At 38.9% G+C, this 20,603-nt stretch overlaps 1 protein-coding gene and 1 long non-coding RNA gene across 2 annotated transcripts in view; one reads left to right on the top strand and one right to left on the bottom strand.

The window, feature by feature from the left end:
* SLC38A4 (solute carrier family 38 member 4) overlaps nt 1-20,603 on the top strand; it is a 68,468-nt gene that overhangs the window by 45,749 nt on the left and 2,116 nt on the right. The window contains exons 4-14 of the mRNA XM_007072932.3: nt 122-237; nt 3,008-3,081; nt 3,705-3,797; nt 8,559-8,640; nt 8,731-8,813; nt 8,914-8,972; nt 9,822-10,097; nt 10,210-10,289; nt 11,634-11,734; nt 13,483-13,607; nt 19,355-19,499. Of these exons, the coding sequence (XP_007072994.1) occupies nt 122-237; nt 3,008-3,081; nt 3,705-3,797; nt 8,559-8,640; nt 8,731-8,813; nt 8,914-8,972; nt 9,822-10,097; nt 10,210-10,289; nt 11,634-11,734; nt 13,483-13,607; nt 19,355-19,499 (1,234 nt within the window). The remainder of the gene's footprint in view (nt 1-121; nt 238-3,007; nt 3,082-3,704; nt 3,798-8,558; nt 8,641-8,730; nt 8,814-8,913; nt 8,973-9,821; nt 10,098-10,209; nt 10,290-11,633; nt 11,735-13,482; nt 13,608-19,354; nt 19,500-20,603) is intronic.
* Nucleotides 8,987-20,603, bottom strand: part of LOC122240337 — a 72,845-nt gene continuing 61,228 nt past the window's right edge. Inside the window, exon 4 of the long non-coding RNA XR_006219914.1 lies at nt 8,987-9,108. This is a non-coding gene — a long non-coding RNA (uncharacterized LOC122240337). The remainder of the gene's footprint in view (nt 9,109-20,603) is intronic.

The following is a 20,603-nucleotide window of genomic DNA, read 5'->3' as shown; positions in this document are numbered from 1 at the left end:
CTTAGTCTTCAATTTCGAACCATAATCTCCTCCAGCAAAGATAATGTGAGAATAAGAATAATTTGAAAAAGGTCACCCTTTTGGCAAATATTTGCTTCAGACGTGCCCCTTTTTCTTTAAGCATCCTGGAACCACCTCCTTTGGAATGTCTTCATTCAACCTGAGTAATGCTATCATGGGAAGTGGGATCTTGGGCCTTTCCTACGCCATGGCCAACACGGGGATCATACTTTTTATGTAAGTATTTGGTTCAAAGCCCATGCACACCTGGTGTTCTTTCAGTTAACAACCTCCAGTCTGATCTTTGTGAACAATAATGCTCTGAGAAAGTATTAGCATATTCTTGGGCTTATATAGATAGAACAGCAACCTGAGGAATGATCAGAGCATACCAATCCTGGTGCTTGTTCAACCAACTGCCCCTAACCAAATGGCAGAAAGTATATGTGCTCAACCACCTAGAGTGCTGGAACAGCCCTACCAGTCCATAGAAAGCAATTCACAAAGTGATTCACCATAAAAAGATCTTTCCCAGCAGCAGATCTGGCTTTATCACACTCTTAGGAAAGATCTCATTCCAATCCAGGCCTACAGATCCCTGCATGCTCCGATCTCTTCTTGTGCCCCATCCCCTACGCCCCCTAAATGCCTGATAACGATGGGCACACTGGCCTTCTCTCCATCCCAGAAGTTGCCATATTCCTTCTCACCACAGGGCCTTTGCACATGGTCCTAGTATCCTTTTCCCTTTCTTCCTCATCTAGTTAACTCCTCATAGCACATCTCCCCCTCCCCCTCATCGATACCTTCCCTGACTTCCATGACTGGGACAAACACTCCCCACAGTTTTAATATTTTAGTGCAGTTGTCTGATATATTTGGTCAGTGTCTATCTTCTTCCTTGCTAGACTATAATCTCCAGAGGATGGAGCCAATGTCTGTTTTCACCCACTAGATGTCTGTATCCCCAAGACCCAGCATAGTGCTTGACATGGAAATATTTGCAGAGTAGCCAAAATGTATTCCTAGACCTATGTACTTGGTCAAATGCTGCCTAAGGACAGCAGCGCCACATAGCTGACCTGGAGGATGGATATCACATCATCTATGACAGACGGCCACAGGTGTTTGTGTACCTTACGTACAGCCTGGTATTTTCCAAGACACAGTTGGCAGTAGTGAAATTCTTCACAGGAATAAAGTCTAATATTAGTCAGGCATCCGTGTGAATGCAGATTGCCACCCCTAATGCAATGCCAGGGTGTTAAATAACTGTCTAAGAATGCAATGCTTATATTATATATAAATATATGCTATTTATGTTTTGAACATCATTTGTGATTATCTAATCACACAGCTATTTGAGGGCTAAGGATCAGGCAGGACTATAAATATTTATATTGTGTTAGTGCTTTGGCCTGTTTTAGGTATAACATTTTTTAGCTGAATGGATTTTTATGTCAACCACTCTTTATGTCATGTTTGAAATAAAGGGTTTTTTTTTTTAATTCTCTGAATCTTAATGGCTTAGAGATGTGTTCGTATACATAGTCATATACTTCTGTAATGTATGCTATCTCTAAGACTGCCTTCTCCTTATTAATTACACATGCCATTACAATCAGAAGTTATCATCGCTTACTGATGAACAGAAATAAGAAACTCTTCCCCCGATCCTAGGGCCACAAGATTATTTTCAAGGAAGAAGAGTATTTCACTTTTAAAACCGACAGCCTCATTTCAGGCCTAAACAACATTTAACAGATTAAGATGTCCAGAGCAATTAAACTGTTATACATGATGGGGTCTGTTCTGTGTATCCAAGTGGCACAGACTGAATGCAGCCGTCTCCCTTAATTCTCAACAAGTGACACAGGATTTCATTGGTTTTACTTTTAGTATTTTTGGCCAAAGCAAGTATATGTTTAGAATACAGGGAATGCTCATTATTTTTCCAGGAAACAAAATTATGCCATCTGAATTGCATCTTTAAAAACAGGGAAGTTCACAGGGCATACGGAAAAATTTACGAATAAGTCATTGATTACAGTACCGGTAAACAGACTTTGTGGAAAGCAAGAGCACAATATAGCTAGTTAGAAACACTTGAAACTCGTGGCCCAAACGTACATTTGCAAAGTTGACTTCGTCAGGAATTACCAAAGAATTAGATCAATTGTGGCAAAATGTTTATTGTTGTGTAAAATAAAGAATAAGGGTGTTGTTGTTGTTGTTGTTGTTGTTGTTGTTGTTTTGTTCTTTAGGTTTTAGGTAAAGGTTAGTATTGTTCCTTTATTTATTATATAGGTGCTTCTATCTATGCTCTTATTTCTGCTTTCCAAATCTTGTTTTTGGAGAAACACTGATCACTGTACAAGAGTCCCTACATGCCTGTGGACATGTGGAGGAGTCTGAACCAGAAAGGATTCTTTCTGAACACATGTAAAGGCATTTTCCTGCACCCTATACTTCCTTCTCTTTTTTTCTATTTTACAGGCAATTGCCTGAGCTGTGGCTCACAAGTATCTTGCCATCTAACATGCAGGATCAGTAGTGGAGTTTAGACTCTGTATGCTTTGGTGTCTGTATTTCTAGATTTTACATTAAAATTTAGCCAGGCCGTCAAATAGCCCTTAAATTATAAATGTGGCTGAGACTATCACACACACCTGATGTACATATACCCATATGCTGAGTAAGTAGGCATAGTGTTTGTTAATTTTGCTATACATTCAGCATCTAAGTTGTAAACCAGATTCCACTATTGGAAAGGTTAGGAACTTCTGGTGGTACGTTTTAGCACATAAAATATAGCAAATTCCCGTTGTGTGACAGGAAAGGGTATGTGTAGAGTTCTGAAAAGAATTTCTCAGCTTCCCCCCAATCCACATACTTTCGGAAGGTTAATGACTGAAAGGGCCCATGTGATAATTTATTATAATATCTAACATGAGTTGTGTCTTCTTTCTTATAGACATTTATTTTCTACTCTCTATTCCCTTCCTAGAATCATGCTGCTTGCGGTAGCAATATTATCCCTGTACTCAGTTCACCTTTTATTAAAGACCGCCAAGGAAGGAGGTATGCTACCCCTTAAGTCCAAGACGTCCTATTTTGATTCTTGTTAAAGGTATTTCAGTCGATAGCTCTAGAACTGGAGGATGATTTTAGTTAATTTCCCATTGCATTTTCTCTGACCCCAATGACACGGCCTCTCAATGTTTTTAGTAATTTGGGCAGCTCAGGGAAGTGAAAGGCAACTGGCTCAGGTTTAAGCCAAATAGAAAAAAGGAGCCTTGATGGATGACAGAAATAACAGTTCTGACGTGCTGCACAGAGCTAAGATGAATGAAGCCATTGCTTCTTGTCTGGAGAACATGTAACATATTTGGTATTGGCTTTTGAGATTGCATCTTTTGGGTTTATAATTTCTGTGTGGTGTTTATGTACACATTTGAGACTCCAGTGTGCAATTATAGAAATATTTTAGTCATTAAAACAATCCTTTTAGGGGCGCCTGGGTGGCTCAGTCGGTTAAGCGTCTGACTCTTGATTTCAGCTCAGGTCATGATCTCACGATTCATGAGATCGAGCCCTGTGCATGGAACCTGCTTAATATTCTCTCTCTCTCCTTCTGCCCCTCTTCCTCTCTTTCTCAAACAAACAAACAATCCTTTTAAAAGGTGTTTTATTTTTTATTATAGGGTCTTTAATTTATGAAAAACTAGGGGAAAAGGCATTTGGATGGCCTGGGAAAATCGGAGCTTTTGTTTCCATTACAATGCAGAACATTGGAGGTAAGGGCATATAGCTTTCCCTACCACTTACACTTTCGAGAGAATGTTCAATAAATAAGAAAACTCTTACAGCAATGAACAAGCACTTTAAATACAGAAAAACAGCTGCTTTACATTCAGAAATTTAAAAGACAAGAAGATTGTTAAGTAGATTTACTGTTCCTTAATCAAAAATAACAATATCTAAGAAAATATTATATAAGATCCCACCAAATGTATTCTAGAAGTATAGAACAAAACCTCTTGATATCAAATGCTATCATGGCCTTAATTTTACTTAAGAAAAATTAAAGCACTAGTGCTTATTTCATTGTTGGAACAGTTGAGGTTTCCTACGTATGATGGGGTTTATTTCGTCAAACTGAAAATTAAGTATCTGAGGGGTATATCCAAGTATGGGGTATCCTTCAGATAGCCTGTACAGAACCAGCCCATTGGAGTGTGTCCCGAGAAATTGTGCCAAAGCAGAAATTCGGCTAGACATCAGAAGCATTATGATAAAACCACAAATCCTTGGTTCCACAGATTCTTATAATTCCTACTAAATTATAATTTCCACAGCCTAGAAATACGCATTTGTAATAGTGTTCCAGGTGATATGTTTGCCCACCAGCTTCACCGGTCCCGTGGAGTCTTTGACCCCCAGAAGGCATCCAGACCCAGTTTCCTATGTCCTACTGTCTATGTCCTCTTGCTTGGCCTGGAAGCTATCATCACACAGCAGCACTTCTTTCCTCACCTCTCCTGTCCCCAAACCTGCCATTCTATTCTTTTCTTTCTTCTCTCAATGAATACCAGCAACATCCAGTTTCTTAAGCCAGGAATCTTACATATCATCCTAAACTTCTCCCTCTCTCCCTAACCCTGAATGTCCAAATACCACCTCCTGTCCAGTCTATTATCTTACCTGCCTTGTGAAGCTCTCTTCTCTTTCAAGTCTCTCCCCCATAGTTCAGGTGATCATTGTTTCTGCTCAGACTCTTGCATTAGCCTTCTAACTGGGCTTCCTGCCCTGAGTTTCTCCTGCTCTGATCTCCAGATCAGATTCAAATCTAGTGTTGCTTCTCACACACATAAAATTCTTTAGCATGCCCTCATTATTTTCAGGGTAGAGTTTAAACTCCTTGGTCTGACATAGAAGGGTCTTCATCTGCCTATTTTTCTGATACCTTTCCTATCACCCCCAAATCTACCTAGCTACCTAGCTTCTATATGTCCTGTCATACCATAACAAACCATATTCAGTTCCCCTACTTTTGTAGGCCTGCCACCCTAACACACACACACACACACACACACACACACACACACACACACACACACTCGTTCTGTTTGCTTCCATGACTTCTCCAGATTATTAGATACTAGTTCCCCTGGGCTCCCTTGCACCCCTATTTATATATATCTGATATGTTATTGTTTTTAAAAAATATTTTTAAACCATTGAGTAGAGAATAGGCTTTTAGAGTCTGATGCACTCAAATGTGAGTCTGTTTCTGCCACTGTGACTTTACTCCAGTGAGTCTAATTTGTCCATCTATGAGAATGGGAGTATTATTCCATCTCACAAGGTCATTTTGAGGATGAAATCAGACAACATATGGCACATAATGAGGGTTCAGTACATCCTTTCCTCCCCAGTTCTCAGATTCAATGTCCTGGAGCCCTCCTGATTTTTTTTTAAATGGGCATAATTATAAGACAAATACATACTAACTGTGAAAAACTGGAACATGACATAAATACATAAATTTATGTAGATTATAAAGATATATGTAAATTATAAAGAGATGTTTATATAAGTCACCCTTAGAAATAACTACTTCAATAATTTCTCTATGCAAAATTTAATAAGTATATTGTTACTGTTAAAATTGGATCATCTTATAATACGGATTTGCAGCTTCCTTTTTTCTTTACCTGACAATATGCCTTGAATGTATTTGCATATTCTTTTTAATGGCTTTGAATTTTCCATTGTACAAATGTACCATAATTGGTTTACTGAATCCCTTATTGACATTGTAATAGTGAAAAACTGGAAACCATCCAAACAATTGCTACAATAAATAAATTTGCACAGCAATCTTGCAAGGAGGTAACCCTTCTTAATAAAATCACTGGAGGGGCGCCTGGGTGGCTTAGTTGGTTAAGCCTGAGTTCAAGCTCCTTATCGGGCTCTGTGCTGACACCTTGGAGCCTGGAGCCTGCTTCAGATTCTGTGTCTCCCTATCTGTCCCTCCCCTGCTTGCACTCTGTCTCTCTCTTAAAAATAAACATTAAAATGTTTTCTTCATTAAAAGAAAAATAATAAAGTCACTGGAGTTATCTAGGATTTCCCAAATTCAGCAATTCCTTTAGTAACCTTTATCCAATTCTAACTGCTCCTGCTAAAGGACAGTCAGTAAGCAGATAAATAAAATCCAGGCATACCTTCATGATTTGTATTTATTTCTTTTCATATTTGTATGTATTAAGATCACAGCTCCGGGTAGAATTTGGCAGGAATTCCAGGACTGTTTCATTCATTTTACTGGGTTTGGGCCACAAGCATAGAAGCTCCCCATCCCCACCAAATAGACCGCTTTACATTTGGTTCAAATTTTTAGCCTTTTCAAGGCTTAAAACATCAAGCATTTCATAGTATCACCTCATAGCTGATCTAACTTATTTGTTTGAATAACTGAAATACCCTGACACATATCTGGCCCTAAACCCCAAGGGCTGGGGGACAACCACAACATCTGTGGCTCAAAGTGTAGCTACTAAGTAATGGAATAAACTATAAAACGGCCTCTCAAGATGCACACACATGAAGGAAGTCTGGCTTTAAGGCGCTAACACAAAATTTCATATACCATTCCTGAAAATGCTCTCACTTTGGTTACTCTGTGTGATTAGTAGTTATTTTAGCCTAAGGGAAATCACTTGTATTTCTGTATTTAGCAACTCCACATTTAGAACATTTAACTTTCTCAATCCCCTGAAAAATTAACATTTACCACAGATGTTTCAACATTAGCAGAATAATGTTGACATTACCCAGACAGGTCTGGATCATTCTAAATTTTCGAAGACCAAACACATTAACAGTGGTGACATCACTGAAAGTCAGCAATTAATAGCTCTAAAATTGAATGGTACCTCACTGAGCCAGTTAATCAGAAATATCTCCTCTGTTTACGCACCGTAAGATTTAGCTTTAGCCAAGGTCTTTGTAAAGATTAACCAAATAATATTTACAGAAGACACATCAGGTATTGTAAAAATCATTTCACTTCACAATAGAGGAGAAACACTGGCCTGGGGATCAGGGATCTTCTATTTTGGATGTGGTCTGTCGTTTTCAATCTGTGTGATCTTGGGTATGTCATCTAAGCTTTCAAACCTTTATGGCCTCAGCTGTGGAATGAAGATAACATACATCTTGCTGATTTACAAGGCTTTTCAGCTGATCAAATGGAGTGAAGTGCAGTACTAAACAACACAGGGAGTTATTATCACCATTATTACTTGTTCGAGGTTAAGTATTTTGAAACTACTAATAGCACAATTTGCAACCTAGAAATCTGCTTTACGTGTCTGTGAGCAAAACTTCACCAGAAAGATGGAGAACACACTTTTTTTTTTTAGCAATGCAAAACCCGTCAGTTTTATTTTTAAGTTAATAAAATGTATTTTTATTTTTAAATGCTTTCAATGTTTATTTACTTTTGAAAGCGAGACAGAGTGTGAGCAGGGGAGGGGCAGAGATAGAGGCAGACACAGAATCAGAAGCAGGCTCCAGGCTCTGAGCTGTCAGCACAGAGCTGGATGTGGGGCTCGAACCATGAACCATGAGATCATGACCTGAGCAGAAGCCAGATGCTTAACGGACTGAGCCACCCAGGTGCCCCAAAATGTAGTTTATTTTTAATTTACTGGACCATGTGTCAAATTAGCATTCTACTTCACGGAGTGGATGGACTTAGAAAAGATGTTGCATAAATCCCTATAACTTTTGGCAAGATTATATGTTATGCATATGTATACATACATCTTTTTCCAGGGAGAGGGTTTATAGATTATATCAGATTTTCAGAACAGTACATGATCACACGTGGATCATTTGTCAAGATGCTCAAGAGCTTTTGCCACTTGGTATAATTTCTTATTTGGTCAAGAAGAGACTGGGATATAGAGAAGAGAAAATTCACTGACAAAAGTGGGAAAGCTATCATCTCTTTCATTCTTTTATCAATCCAGTCAGCCTCCAGTTTAGACAATTAGTGGTCTGAGGCTTTGGGTGCCCATCAGGGAGGTTACAGAGGACTAGACTAGCACCCACCCGGGGAAGCCAGAGTGACATATAATCTACACAGCACCGCCCTACAGTTCTGCCCTCTCTCCTCTGGCTGATGCCTGTTGTTGCCAGGCCCCTGCCCAAATGATGGACACAAAAACAGGCACACTTAGTACAGGCCATCATGACGTCTAACTGATGGAACAACTTTACTAAAAACCTCAGAGCTGGATTAAAAACAGAATCAGCATTGATACGGTCAGCAAAGGTCCATGTGTAAGAGCCAGAGGGCCAAATACCTGTTTTTGAAAAGAACGTGGAAGCAGTACAAGATATACTGGGTGGCTTTTCTTTCTGTTCAGGGGATCAGATGCACATCTGACGGGAAGACTGAATGTCCCAAAGGCCAGGACTTCTCACAACTTGCCTGTGACTTTAGTGCTATGTGCACCACTAAGCTGTCACGTTTTCCATTTTAGCAATGTCAAGCTACCTCTTTATCATTAAATATGAGCTACCTGAAGTAATCAGAGCATTCATGGGACTTGAAGAAAATACTGGGTATGTCTTATGTTCTCTCTACAACATCCTTTGGCCGATTCTACTTGGTCTTTTCTGCTCCTAACATTCTTGACGCTCTTTCCCTTGTAGAGAATGGTACCTCAATGGCAACTACCTCGTCATATTTGTGTCTGTTGGAATCATTCTTCCACTTTCTCTTCTTAAAAATTTAGGTAAAGTCATCTTTAGTTTTTATTTTCATTTCCTATTCCAATAGGTAAGTCAATTGTAGATACTGTATTCACCTTACAGAATTTCTCTGCTAACTTTTAGGTTACCTTGGTTACACCAGTGGATTTTCTCTTACCTGCATGGTGTTTTTTGTCAGTGTGGTAAGTGATTTATTGACATGATCCTTGTAGGTTGGTGAGCATGAGACACATAGTCCCTGAATTAGTGTCCTCATTTTTGTTCAAGCAATTCACTAGCATGAAATACTTCTTGCATCACAAGCCATTTTCTTATATTCTAATTTGGAATGAGAAAAGAACAGTCATGATTTTAAAAATAGTTGAGTTAGAATGTCAAGGCCATTGCTAATAGTATGTTCTAAGCACACTGGATATATATTTGGACAAAAGGAACCCTTCAAGCAGTAACATGACAATGATCTAGTATTTAGAAAGGTGGAGGAAGACGTGAAGAGTCCCAGAAATCAGTGAGCTATAGAATTATTCAGGTCTACATCAGTCAGCCATTTTCTCCTACACATTCCACCCATGAAAAGAGGGTAATCCCAGTGGAATTAAAGAAGAGATCCTTCTCCCCATTGCCCCCACTCCCTGCCAAAAAGGGAAACTTTTGTAATATCCTGGATGCCAAAATGTATATAGCATTTCCCCAAAAAAGGCAAAAGAAGATGGGAAATTTTTTGATAATCCATATTAATTTCAAGAAATAAAAGATATGAAATATAGCAAGGAAATGATCATCTTTATCACAGAAGAATATGGATGATTCTTAGAAGAGATTCATGCAAAATACTGTCCTATTGATTCTCAGGGACAACCATCCTTCCAACTCTTTCCTTAGAGCAGAGGCTAGAGAGTCTCCATTGTCTATTAGCCTAAAGGGAATCTTCAGCAGAGGCCCCTCACCACTACCCCATAAGCTATATAAATGGATTTTTGTTTCCCTGTTCTCCTCAAAAAGCTGATTTTTTTTTTAATGGCTGGGCCTAGGTGATTTACAAGAAATTCCAAATACCCTGCCCTCTGCCTGTTCTGGATCACAATGTTGGAAATCTGACATTCAACAATACACTTCCAGTGCACATGGTAATATTGCCTAACAACTCTGAGATTAATGGCGTGAACTTCATGATGGATTACACCCACCAAAATCCTGCAGGGCTAGATGAGAACCAGGCCAAGGGCTCTCTTCATGGCAGTGGAGTAGAGTATGAAGCACACAGTGATGACAAGTGTCAACCCAAATACTTTGTGTTCAACTCCCGGGTAAGTGATGAGCCTACCAAAATGGCTGGGTCTTCATTTTATAAGCTGAGATGGCTTGGGATTGCCATCTGTGTTGAAAAGCTACACATGCGTTGTTGTCTTTGTTTTTCAGACGGCCTACGCAATTCCCATCCTAGCATTTGCTTTTGTGTGCCACCCTGAGGTCCTTCCCATATACAGTGAACTTAAAGAGTAAGGCAGCCGTCATTTTAACATTCTAACTTGTTTTGAAAATGTGCTCATATGTTCAGAGGTGCTTTATACAAAAGCATGGTTAATGGCTTTCTCTTCAGAGAAGGTTTGTGGTACATACCACTCATCAGTAATGTATTTTAACCAAAAAGGTATGAATTAGCCCCCTCCCTACACTACCGTATCTGCTTCCTTCTCTCCCATTTCTTCATCCTAATGGTCCACAAGAGGAATTTAGGTCAGGGGGAGGAAGAGCCAATGGCTAGAAGAATTTTGGCAGGAATGAGAAATTTGAATTTGAAATTTGCTAGGAATGATGTCACCTCAGCTATAAATGACCGCACCCATGAAGACCAAAAATTATGGCTAAGGTGACCTCGCTAAGCCATTGATGTCACTTGTGCTCTGTCTTTAACCCTTGTCTAGAAGACATTCACCACAGGGATGTGCCAAAACCTGGCCTTCATTGTCTTATCTGTACAATGGAGACAATGGCTAGACAATCTTGTTTCTTCTAGCTGAAATTCTAGGATTCATTTGTAGTCTTTTCCCTTTGAGGCTGTTGACATCTACTTAGGTATGTAGTGTGTCTGAGCCCTCTAGCACTGCTTTCCCCTTTACCTTTAGAGAAAGGTGGCCTATAGTAATTCTCACTTTATTTAATCCGGGTATCAGTAACCTCACTCTTTATTCTCAGTACATAGCAATAATTGCTTCACAAATTCTGATTTAACTTATAAAAAATTTGGGGAACACTTTCAATTATTTTCGCTTTACTTGGAAAATCACATGCGGCATTTACTCTACACTTGACCTTAACCGAAGACCAAGAAGTGATAGCAGTTACTCCAGAAGCCCGGCAATTGACTTTAAGCAGCTGGGTGCCCTCCAGAATGGTTTCCAGACGCTTCTAGGCTCTCTTGTGGTCTGGACTCATGCAAGTTGTGCTTTGCTGATTCTAGTAGGTTTGTGTCCTCCCACATGAAATATGAATCCCATCTCACTATGAAGTATGAAAGCTTCCTACATTAGCAGACAGTTTGATCTTTGTGTTAATTACATTCTTGCGTACTCAGTAGACAAGTATATTTATCAACACAAAATAAACCAGTCTTCTTCTAGGAAAATAGTTGTCTCTAAGACTGACAGAGTAGTAGTTAAGAAAAATGGAAACAAATCCCCCACAGCTCTCTAGGACAAGTTTAAAGAAGCTATGTTTCTGTATGAGATATGTGGTTTTATAATAGTACACAGACACATTCTTTCACTATTTTAGACATTTTTTTACTAAAAAAATGATAAAAAAAAAACACTGAGCTTTTTTTTTTTTTTTCTTCATTTCAGTCGGTCCCGGAGGAAGATGCAAACAGTGTCAAATATTTCCATCACGGGAATGCTCATCATGTACCTGCTTGCTGCCCTCTTTGGTTACCTAACCTTCTATGGTAGGTCACTCTGTCAAAGTCATTCTCTTTGTGCAAATCCTAGTTGGACTGATCATTAACCCGGGTAGGTGTAATTCTTTTAATTACCCTCTATAAGCAGCATGATCTATAGTCCATGTAGTCAACTAACATGCTATTTTAGCCTTGTCACTTGACCTAAGAAAATGGGACCTGAACCAGTCTAGCTAACAAGTTACAACAATTTGTGAATTCATACATGTTTTATGAAAAACCAGCCCTCAAATCTACATTATTTTCCTTACGGGATAGATTATATTTCCTTGACTTACACTTCTTAGGCCATCTCATGCTAGAAGCAATCACAGTGAATCCAATCGTATGTTGTAAAGCTTTCTTGGTGGAATAAATAACTACTAAGCAAATGGTAGGGAAAGTGCAAAGTCCTTGAGTTGGAACCTGCTTCTTGTTTACCAGTCAAGTGGGATCTGGGGGCTTGGAGCATTAGGTAAATTTTCTGGCTTATCCCATTCTATTCTGTTATAGTGAACAGTTTCCTGAGAAAAGACGACATGACAGAGTTCCACTCAATCTGGGAGTGCACTACCAGAAACAAAAAAAGTTACTATGGACACATTAGATTATGCCTAAAACAATTTGTCTATGGCATCTTAATGGACACCAAAGTAGGATTGTTATTGCACTCCATTGAAGCATAGCCTAATAGACAAATTTCAGGGACTTAAACATTGACCTGTTACCACTAATCAGTGTAATCAACATAAATAAACCTTTTGTTTAAACTTCTCTAACTTTTTAGTTGTTTTTTTCTTCTGATTCACTAAATTAAATTGATTACTAGACAAATTGTGGAGGAAAAGACTGGGGAGGGAGCACCATTTACTTGGTTTTTTTTCTATTTGACTAATAGTTGGCTATTAACCAAGCATTCACTTTAGATTGGGCATTAACTGCTTGTTGGTTGTGAATTAATAAAAGTTAGATCAATACCACTGAAGGTATTTTTACCCCGTTTCATCTGATTTGGAGGGGCGTAGGGAGAAAAATCCAACTACATCTGATTCTATAAGCATCTCCATGTCATTTGTGTCTGGAATTCTGAGTGAATAAGCTTTCCAGGAGCATGGCATCTTAATCTTAGATCAGTATTCATTGGGAGACCCTGTTAAAATCATGCTAATTCATCCTTGAATGTTACTTATACTGATTCTAATGAGTTTCATAAGATAAGCTTGAAAAATCCCCAGAAGTATCTGTATTGGTATCATGATAGAGTCATAATTACTGAACTTGAAAAAATATTAAAAATCGTTTGTCATAAGGTTTCCATACTAGATTCAGAGAAGCTGCATCAAGGCTCACTTAGCAGGTGGGAATAGAGGGGGGAGTGGGCAGGATGTAAGGGACAGGCTGGTGGGGGCTTGGACCTTTCATCCCCTTCAACCAGAGCACCTCAGCTTCCCGTCTCTTGTGAGGCTTCTGTACAAACTGAGATAGACTTATCACGAAGCAAATGAGCCAGAGAGGCATCTTCACAATTTTATTCTAGCTTCTTTAACTTCATAAGCTTCACTGGCCCCCTTGTCCATTTGAAGAAAGATCAACACAAATAATAAATAAGCTCAAAGATAGGATAAAAACAGGTGTCTAGATTCCCAGACCTGGGTGTTTTTTTCCGTTGTACTGTGTTCCCTTTGTAAAATGTTGATTTTGGTAATCAGTACTGACTTGGAAACACCAAACTGGACCCATTCTCTTCTTCTTTGTAGGAGAAGTTGAAGACGAATTACTTCATGCTTATAGCAAAGTATATACATTTGACACCCCTCTCCTCATGGTACGCCTGGCAGTCCTTGTGGCAGTGACACTAACTGTGCCCATTGTCCTGTTCCCAGTAAGTACCTGAAGCTTTGATGGAAGAATCCTGCTTAATCTCCTAGCTTAGATATGTTCCAATTTGACATGGATTTAATTATGTGAGTTTGCACTTGCAATGCCTGAAGACGTTATTTTCACACAGCATTTTGGAGCCATTTAAGATGGACAATTTAATACGTAGATTCAACAAATATTTTTTGATGTTAAACACCTTTTAAAAAGTCTTTATTTGGGGGGAGAGGGAGAGAGAGAGAAAGAGAGAGAGAGAGAGAGAGAGAGAGAGAGAGAGAGAGAGGGAGAATCCCAAGCAGGCTCCATGCTACCAGCACAGAGCCCAATGCGGGGCTCGATCTCATGAACCATGACATTGTGACCTGAGCCGATATCAAGGATCGGATGCTTAACCGACTGAGGCACCCAGGCGCCTCAAATGTTAAACACTTTTAAAATATAGGAGGAAAAATATAATCACAAAATTTCTATTTATTTTCCAACTTTATTGAGGTCAAAGTTTTTTGTTAAACTTCAATTCAAAAAGAAGATCTTGGGTTTCTATCTTGTGGGTTAGCAGAAATGAGTAGGAGTTCATAGAACTTCTGGAACTTAAAAGGCAAAAACTATATTACTTTTCAATTTGTTGCATTTTCACCAGTTCTGAAGGTATTCAAATTTCCCCTACAGTTTTGTTGCAGTCACATTCAAATGTTGCCTTATTTAATCTGATTCCTTGAAGACCAATGAGAAGGGGAATTTTATTACGTAAATTACTTACTAGAACTAAATCTCTTGAAAAATAGCTATATTTTCCACTGTATATCTTTTCTACTATCCCTAACACTGATACATGCCCTCGACTAGACTCATACTGCGATCACCCCTTCTTGGCATTTGCCTTTGGCATCACTTGTCCTGGGATCACAGAGCAGGGCTGGTTGAAGAGATTTGGGCTTCCTGAGTTAAAACCACCACCTATGGACAAACACAGGTCCGCATTCTCCTGCCAGCTCTTCTCCTTTCATAAATACTCAATTTACTCATTCATTAAGGGGGGAAAATAAGCGACCTAGTAACCAGCACCATACTGTACAGAATGTTCCATACAGGGCCCAGCATATAAGGACTACTCATATAATGACACTGTGGTCACTTTAAATGCAGCTTGTGTGCTGAAATATTTTTTAACACATTCCTTTTTCATGAGTGCATGAAATCAGATCCTTATTACTATGAGGGCTAATATTTTACTCCTAAATAATATTTTGCCTCACACATGTCTGAAAGTATTTCAGATGACATGCATACAGCGTTAGCCTAAAATCAGCTCCATCATGGGTACGAGGCAGAAGACAGCTATTGACAGAAAGTGTACCATAAGGTAAAATTTCTAAGCAAACAGTGTCTCTGAGGAACCAAAGTTGAAAGCCCTTTTTGTGTGTAAAGAGCTAATTTTTGGCACACAGTAGGTATTCACATCATTATCGAGTCAAAGCATTTTATAGAAGAAATTTGTTATGTGGCTCTGTATTGCTTTATTCATAAGCCCTAAATATAGCACTTTGAGGTCATGGTCTTGGGAGATTAATGGACTTGCCTGTGGTCATGCAGTTAGTCACAGTTGATTAATGCACCGCTCACAGAAGGACACTGATGTCTGAGGTCAAGATAAAGGTCAAGATAAAGGAAGTGGAAGTCACACTGATGGTCATTTTACCTCGACATTTAAAATCCAGATCTCCCCATAGAAGTTCTTTCTCTTGTGACAGGGCACGGATATAAATTTGACCATCAGGAACAGTAGTGGTTTGGAAATGTCTCCCATTAGATGTCCCTTAGAATCAAAATGGATCATGGGAACCAAAATTTCAAAACATAACTCATCCTTAAGTATTTGTACCCAACGTTAGCATTTACGAAACATGCTGCACATAATTCTGTCTTTGACCCTAGAACATTATTACATTGAGATAATCTGCGTAGGTGTCCACCTTATCTCCTGGTTTAAAAGTCTTAAAGGTTAGGAATGTGCACAGTGACTGGTGCAGGAGAAGTTTGACAACAATCGCCCAGAAAAATGGTCTCCAAATGAATCTTGCCTTTTGAGATGTGTAAACTGCTTTTTCTAGCAATAGCATAAGCTGTTCGCCCTGCCAACATTTGCCATGAACTTTAGTTTGGGTCAGGAGCTGGGCTAAATGAATTAAGTGTCCATGGGTATGATGCAGAACATAAAAGTAAACATGGAGGACAAAAAAGTCTCCTCGTCCCAGTCAAACCTACAAGACTACCTTCAGACACTTTCTCCCTAAAGTGAGAGAAGTTATTAGTGATGTGTTTGTTTCTTATGATTTAGAGCCATGATTTCCAACATGTCAAACGCTGAGCCATGCACAGCAGGGTTCTCCCGGTAGTTTTTTTGAATTAAGAAATTCTTGACCAATAAGAAGTTTATTTACTTTGCTTTGATATCCCCATATACAAGTAATCAAAAACAAACAAAACCTAATCTGGATTAAAATCTCTCGATTTTAGGCATAATTGTATATTCTACTTCTTTCAACAGAGGATAATAGGCTCTTTTTCTTAGGAGCCCAAGAAGACACAATAAGGAAGGGCGTTGCTGTTATTGGTTGACTAGATGGATTTTCCTTTGATTACTCTATTACCTTATTTTCTGCAGTTAGGCTAGTTTTTTCCATAATAAAAGACATATTGAGTGCAGAAATGATTATTGAACAGATGAATAAATGAAGTGAATTACTTTTTTACTAGTAGCTCAACATTTGTTTCTATTGTTGGGGGTGGGGGTTTTATGGGAGGGTAGTCTCTTATGGGACTACACCTCCTTCCCAAAGACTATTAATTCCATTTTCAGCTTGTACTCCCCTTTATGCAGTAAAGTTCACCCATTAACATGAAAAACAGAAAACCAGATCATCCTAAGGAGTTTATCAAGAACACACAGACTCACATTCCATTTGCCATACCTTAAAAAAAAAAAAAAAAAATCACATCTCAGATTTTCTAGCTACTTCTCTTTTATTCTGTGATGGTGAAATCATTTTTCCCCACATATGTTGCCATGAGATCTGTTCTGAATCATATGCAGATATAGGCATAGAAATATGGCAAATGTTGCTGTGAACTGGAATAGAGTAGTGGTCCACAGATATTTCCAACACTCCTACCCTAAGCAGTCTTACAAAATGAAACTGATTCGCTTCTAAACAATAAGATTGATTTTTTTTAAGAGTTCAGACCTAAGGTTCCCACTTTTTACTCTGCCTCCCAGTGGGTCCCAGATTAGAACATAGCACCTCCTATTCTGAATACTCTCTGGAAATAACAGATGTTTTCTCTAGAGCTGCAAAGGACCTTCCTGGAATCCTTCTGGGTCAGAGGGCATGGCTGTTGCTAAGGACTTCCCCACCCACAGCATCTGACCCACATTTCCAGGTTCTTATCAGTTTGTGTCAGTGGAGAAAAGGCACTTAGATAAGTGGAACAGCAGGCAGTGCTTTGTGGGTAACACGCCAGAGTTGCCTCAGTCCTGACATAGGTAAATAGAACTGTTCAGGACCTATTGATCCAGGCTCACCTCTCAAGGCAGCATTTTAACATAGAATGACCGGCAAGTTTTCTTCTATTCTTTTCCACCACCACCAGCCCCCTACTATCTCCCTGCTTGCCCTATGATCCTTTCTAGGAATGCATTGGCAATTCTACATGCTTTCAGTTCTGTTTGGGATTTTGTTTTTCTTTATTTGCTGTGAGGAGCAAGCTTTCACCATTTATTCCAATGATGATTCCTGTAAACCTTCTGTACTCTTACATCACCAAGCCAAATCTTAGTCTTTCTGGGAGCCATGAGACCTTAGGAAACCACATTCACATTCAGGGGACCTGCACTTAGAGGTTTACCTCTAACTCAGCTTATGGAATAGAGTATTCCTTTAACAAAAGACCAAAAACAAAAAACACAAAAAACAAACAAAAAAAACTCACATATATAAGTCCTCTGCCTGAAAATAACCTGTATTCTACTTGTTTATTCTGTAAATTTCGCACTTTCAGACAAGTAAATCTTTAAGCCATAAGGATGTACCATGGAAAGCTTATGTTGAAGCCTAATAAGACTGGTTTGGACAATATCCAATAAGCATGGAGTGTGGATCATAATGTAGAATTAATGGACAGCTGGGGCAAATGTAATCAAGGCATTTGCTTTCTTCAGCCTACTTTTCAGAGCGAATTTCATAATTTTCACTAATCCAATTTTTAAAATCCTTTACAAAGTCACTCTTAAACCATTTCCAGAGACTATCTGGTTTGCCATTCTGGAAATGAAATTGCTTTTGAAACCTAAACAGATGGCTTTAATTTTGGTGGACCAGTATGAAAGGAATGTCACATTAGACACTACAAGCAATTCGGCTCAAAGTTTTCGTCGTTCATACATGTGTTTCAAAAATGTATTTTACATTTTTGCTTTTACATGAGTTCCCATCTCTCCACCAGTAAGAGACTTCAGAAGTAAAATTTTAAGTGGAAAAATCAATGCCAGCATTTCTAAAAATGTGAAGTCCGAGCTTAACCGGAGTGTTCCCTTATTGAAAAGCCAATAGAATAATGCCACTGAGTCAGAAGTGTCCTCTAAAAGATTCTAAAGATGAGAGTATTTTCTACTTTGTTAAGCTGTTCAAACATGCAGGGCATTCCCTCCACCCACAAGGATCTTTTTATTATCCAGTTATAGCACAGTAACTTGAAAGACTGCTACAAATGGAGCCTCTCTTGACCCTTCACCTACTTATTGTAGCTGCTGAAATAGGGCTGAAGTCTGTCAAGGCTCCCGAAGGGTGGGAAGGGATTCATTCTGTTCAACTTAATTCAACATGTATTGAGTGCCTGCTGTGTGCAAGACACCAAACGAGAAACTCTGAGGAATGCTAAAATTATCAGGTCCTATTCTTTGCGTTTTGTGTGCATTTATAATCTGTAATTGGGAACGGAGGGCAAAAGGGCAAAAAGAAATACAAAGAGTATCATTTTAAAAAACATTATGTGGCAAAATAAGCATTATATGCTAAATACGATGCCAAATTTTTAAAAAACCCAGATTTGTAAAAATCAGAAGGAGTGCAAATCAATTCAGTGCTCGCCCTTAATACTTAATCCTGTTTGACAACACATGTTTAGAAATCAATAAGGGTTTTACTGTGTCCCTGAATTCTGTCTTACCTGTTATTTTCTCTGAGATAACTTTTAAGAAAACATTCTGAAAGCTGAGAAAGTGAGCACAAGGAAAATAACTATCTCAAAGAAATATCAGCATCAAGGCTGCACAACAATATCAACATACCTTTTTTCTTTAATGGTTAGTTTTGAGAGCGTGCAAGCAGAGGAGGGTCAGAAAGAGAGGGAGACAGAGGATCCACAATGGGCTCTGCACTGACAGCAGAGAGCCTGATGCAGAGCTCAAACCCACAAGCTATGAGATCATGACCTGAGCTGAAGTCGGGGCTCAGGTGCCCCAATATCAACATAGTTAATAACTGAACTGTACACTTAAAAATAGTTAAGATAGTTAACATTATGAATATTTTACCACATTAATGAAATTTTGAAAAACAAATCAGCATCAAGATCTTTTCTGGGAGAAAAAGGAAAAACACAAAGTGCTTTAGAGTGACAAGAATATTTGAAATAGTAGACGAAAATCAAAGAACAAATTAGTAACCTTGCCTTTGAACTTTCTTGTTGCAGATTCGTACATCAGTGACCACACTCTTGTTTCCCAAAAGACCCTTCAGTTGGATAAGACATTTCTTGATTGCAGCCATACTTCTTGCACTTAATAATGTTCTGGTCATCCTTGTACCAACTATAAAATATATCTTTGGATTCATAGGTAAGTTTGAGAAAGGTTTTTATTTAATCAGCTCAAGTGGATACCTCCTTAAGTGGCAGACAGGGAGCTGGTGGAGGGGAAGTCAAGGATCCCTGCTCCATCTTTGACTCATGGGATTCTTGTGAGCCCAGCCGGGCCACCTGGTCACCTCCCCTCCCTCCCAGGTGACTCTGGAAGTTGATCACAGGATCAGAAAATGTCAACAGTAAAAGCTACCTTATAGGTCATCTAGTCCAGCTGCCTTTTCTGACGGAAATGGAGCCCCACAGAAGTCAAGTCATATACAGTTCCCCACTTCCCCTCCATCCAAAAGTAGAACATTATATGAAATCTTTTGTAAGCCTTGATGGCATAAAGCTACGAAGAAACTACGATTCATTCATATGGAAGCATTTTTGAGCATCCCAGACACAAAAGATAACCACTCTTGGACTCTTCTGATAACTTACGACACAATATTGCTAACAAATGCAGAAAATAAATTGACCTAAAACACAGATATTCACAACGGTTCAAAAGCCATGGCAACTTAATGCTGAGATGGAGTGTAGTTCCCAAGGAAGAGACCTGGAGACACCTCTCTCGCTGCTCAGGGGGCGCTGCCTCCATAATGTTCACTGCAAAACAAATTCTGGGTGCAACTTTCACCTTTTAATTTTTTTCCCCATAAAGACAGAAATCTTCTTTGGATTTCTTTCAGTTAGGGAAGGTAGGTGCTAACATAGGTCCTTCCTAAAAGTGAAGTGGCATAACATGAACTTTTGCAAAGTGGGGAATACCTGTATCTTGGACTATTGCAGGATTTGAATTTAGGTCTTAACTCTGCATCAAAAAGTAAGGAAGACACAGTCTACCTATAGGATGCTTTCTCGAGTCTGTCAGTATCAGCTGAGCACTGATGGCCATCTTTGGAGGTGGAGAAGGTTGGTCTTTTAAAGCAGATTTCCTTAACTGTGTGGCCCGTTAATATAGTTTTCATCTGCTGATTTGAGGGATTACTCAAATTTTAAATACAATATAACATTTTTTTGGATTAGGTGTCAGCAACTTGAAAAGTTGGAAGTGGATAAGAAGGATGTATGATGAGTTCAGCTTCCTTAGTAT

The sequence above is a fragment of the Panthera tigris genome, chromosome B4, assembly GCF_018350195.1.
Source record: "Panthera tigris isolate Pti1 chromosome B4, P.tigris_Pti1_mat1.1, whole genome shotgun sequence".
NCBI lineage: Eukaryota > Metazoa > Chordata > Mammalia > Carnivora > Felidae > Panthera > Panthera tigris.
Note: the sequence above shows the minus strand (reverse complement) of the source record. Positions and strands in the feature narration are given on the sequence as shown.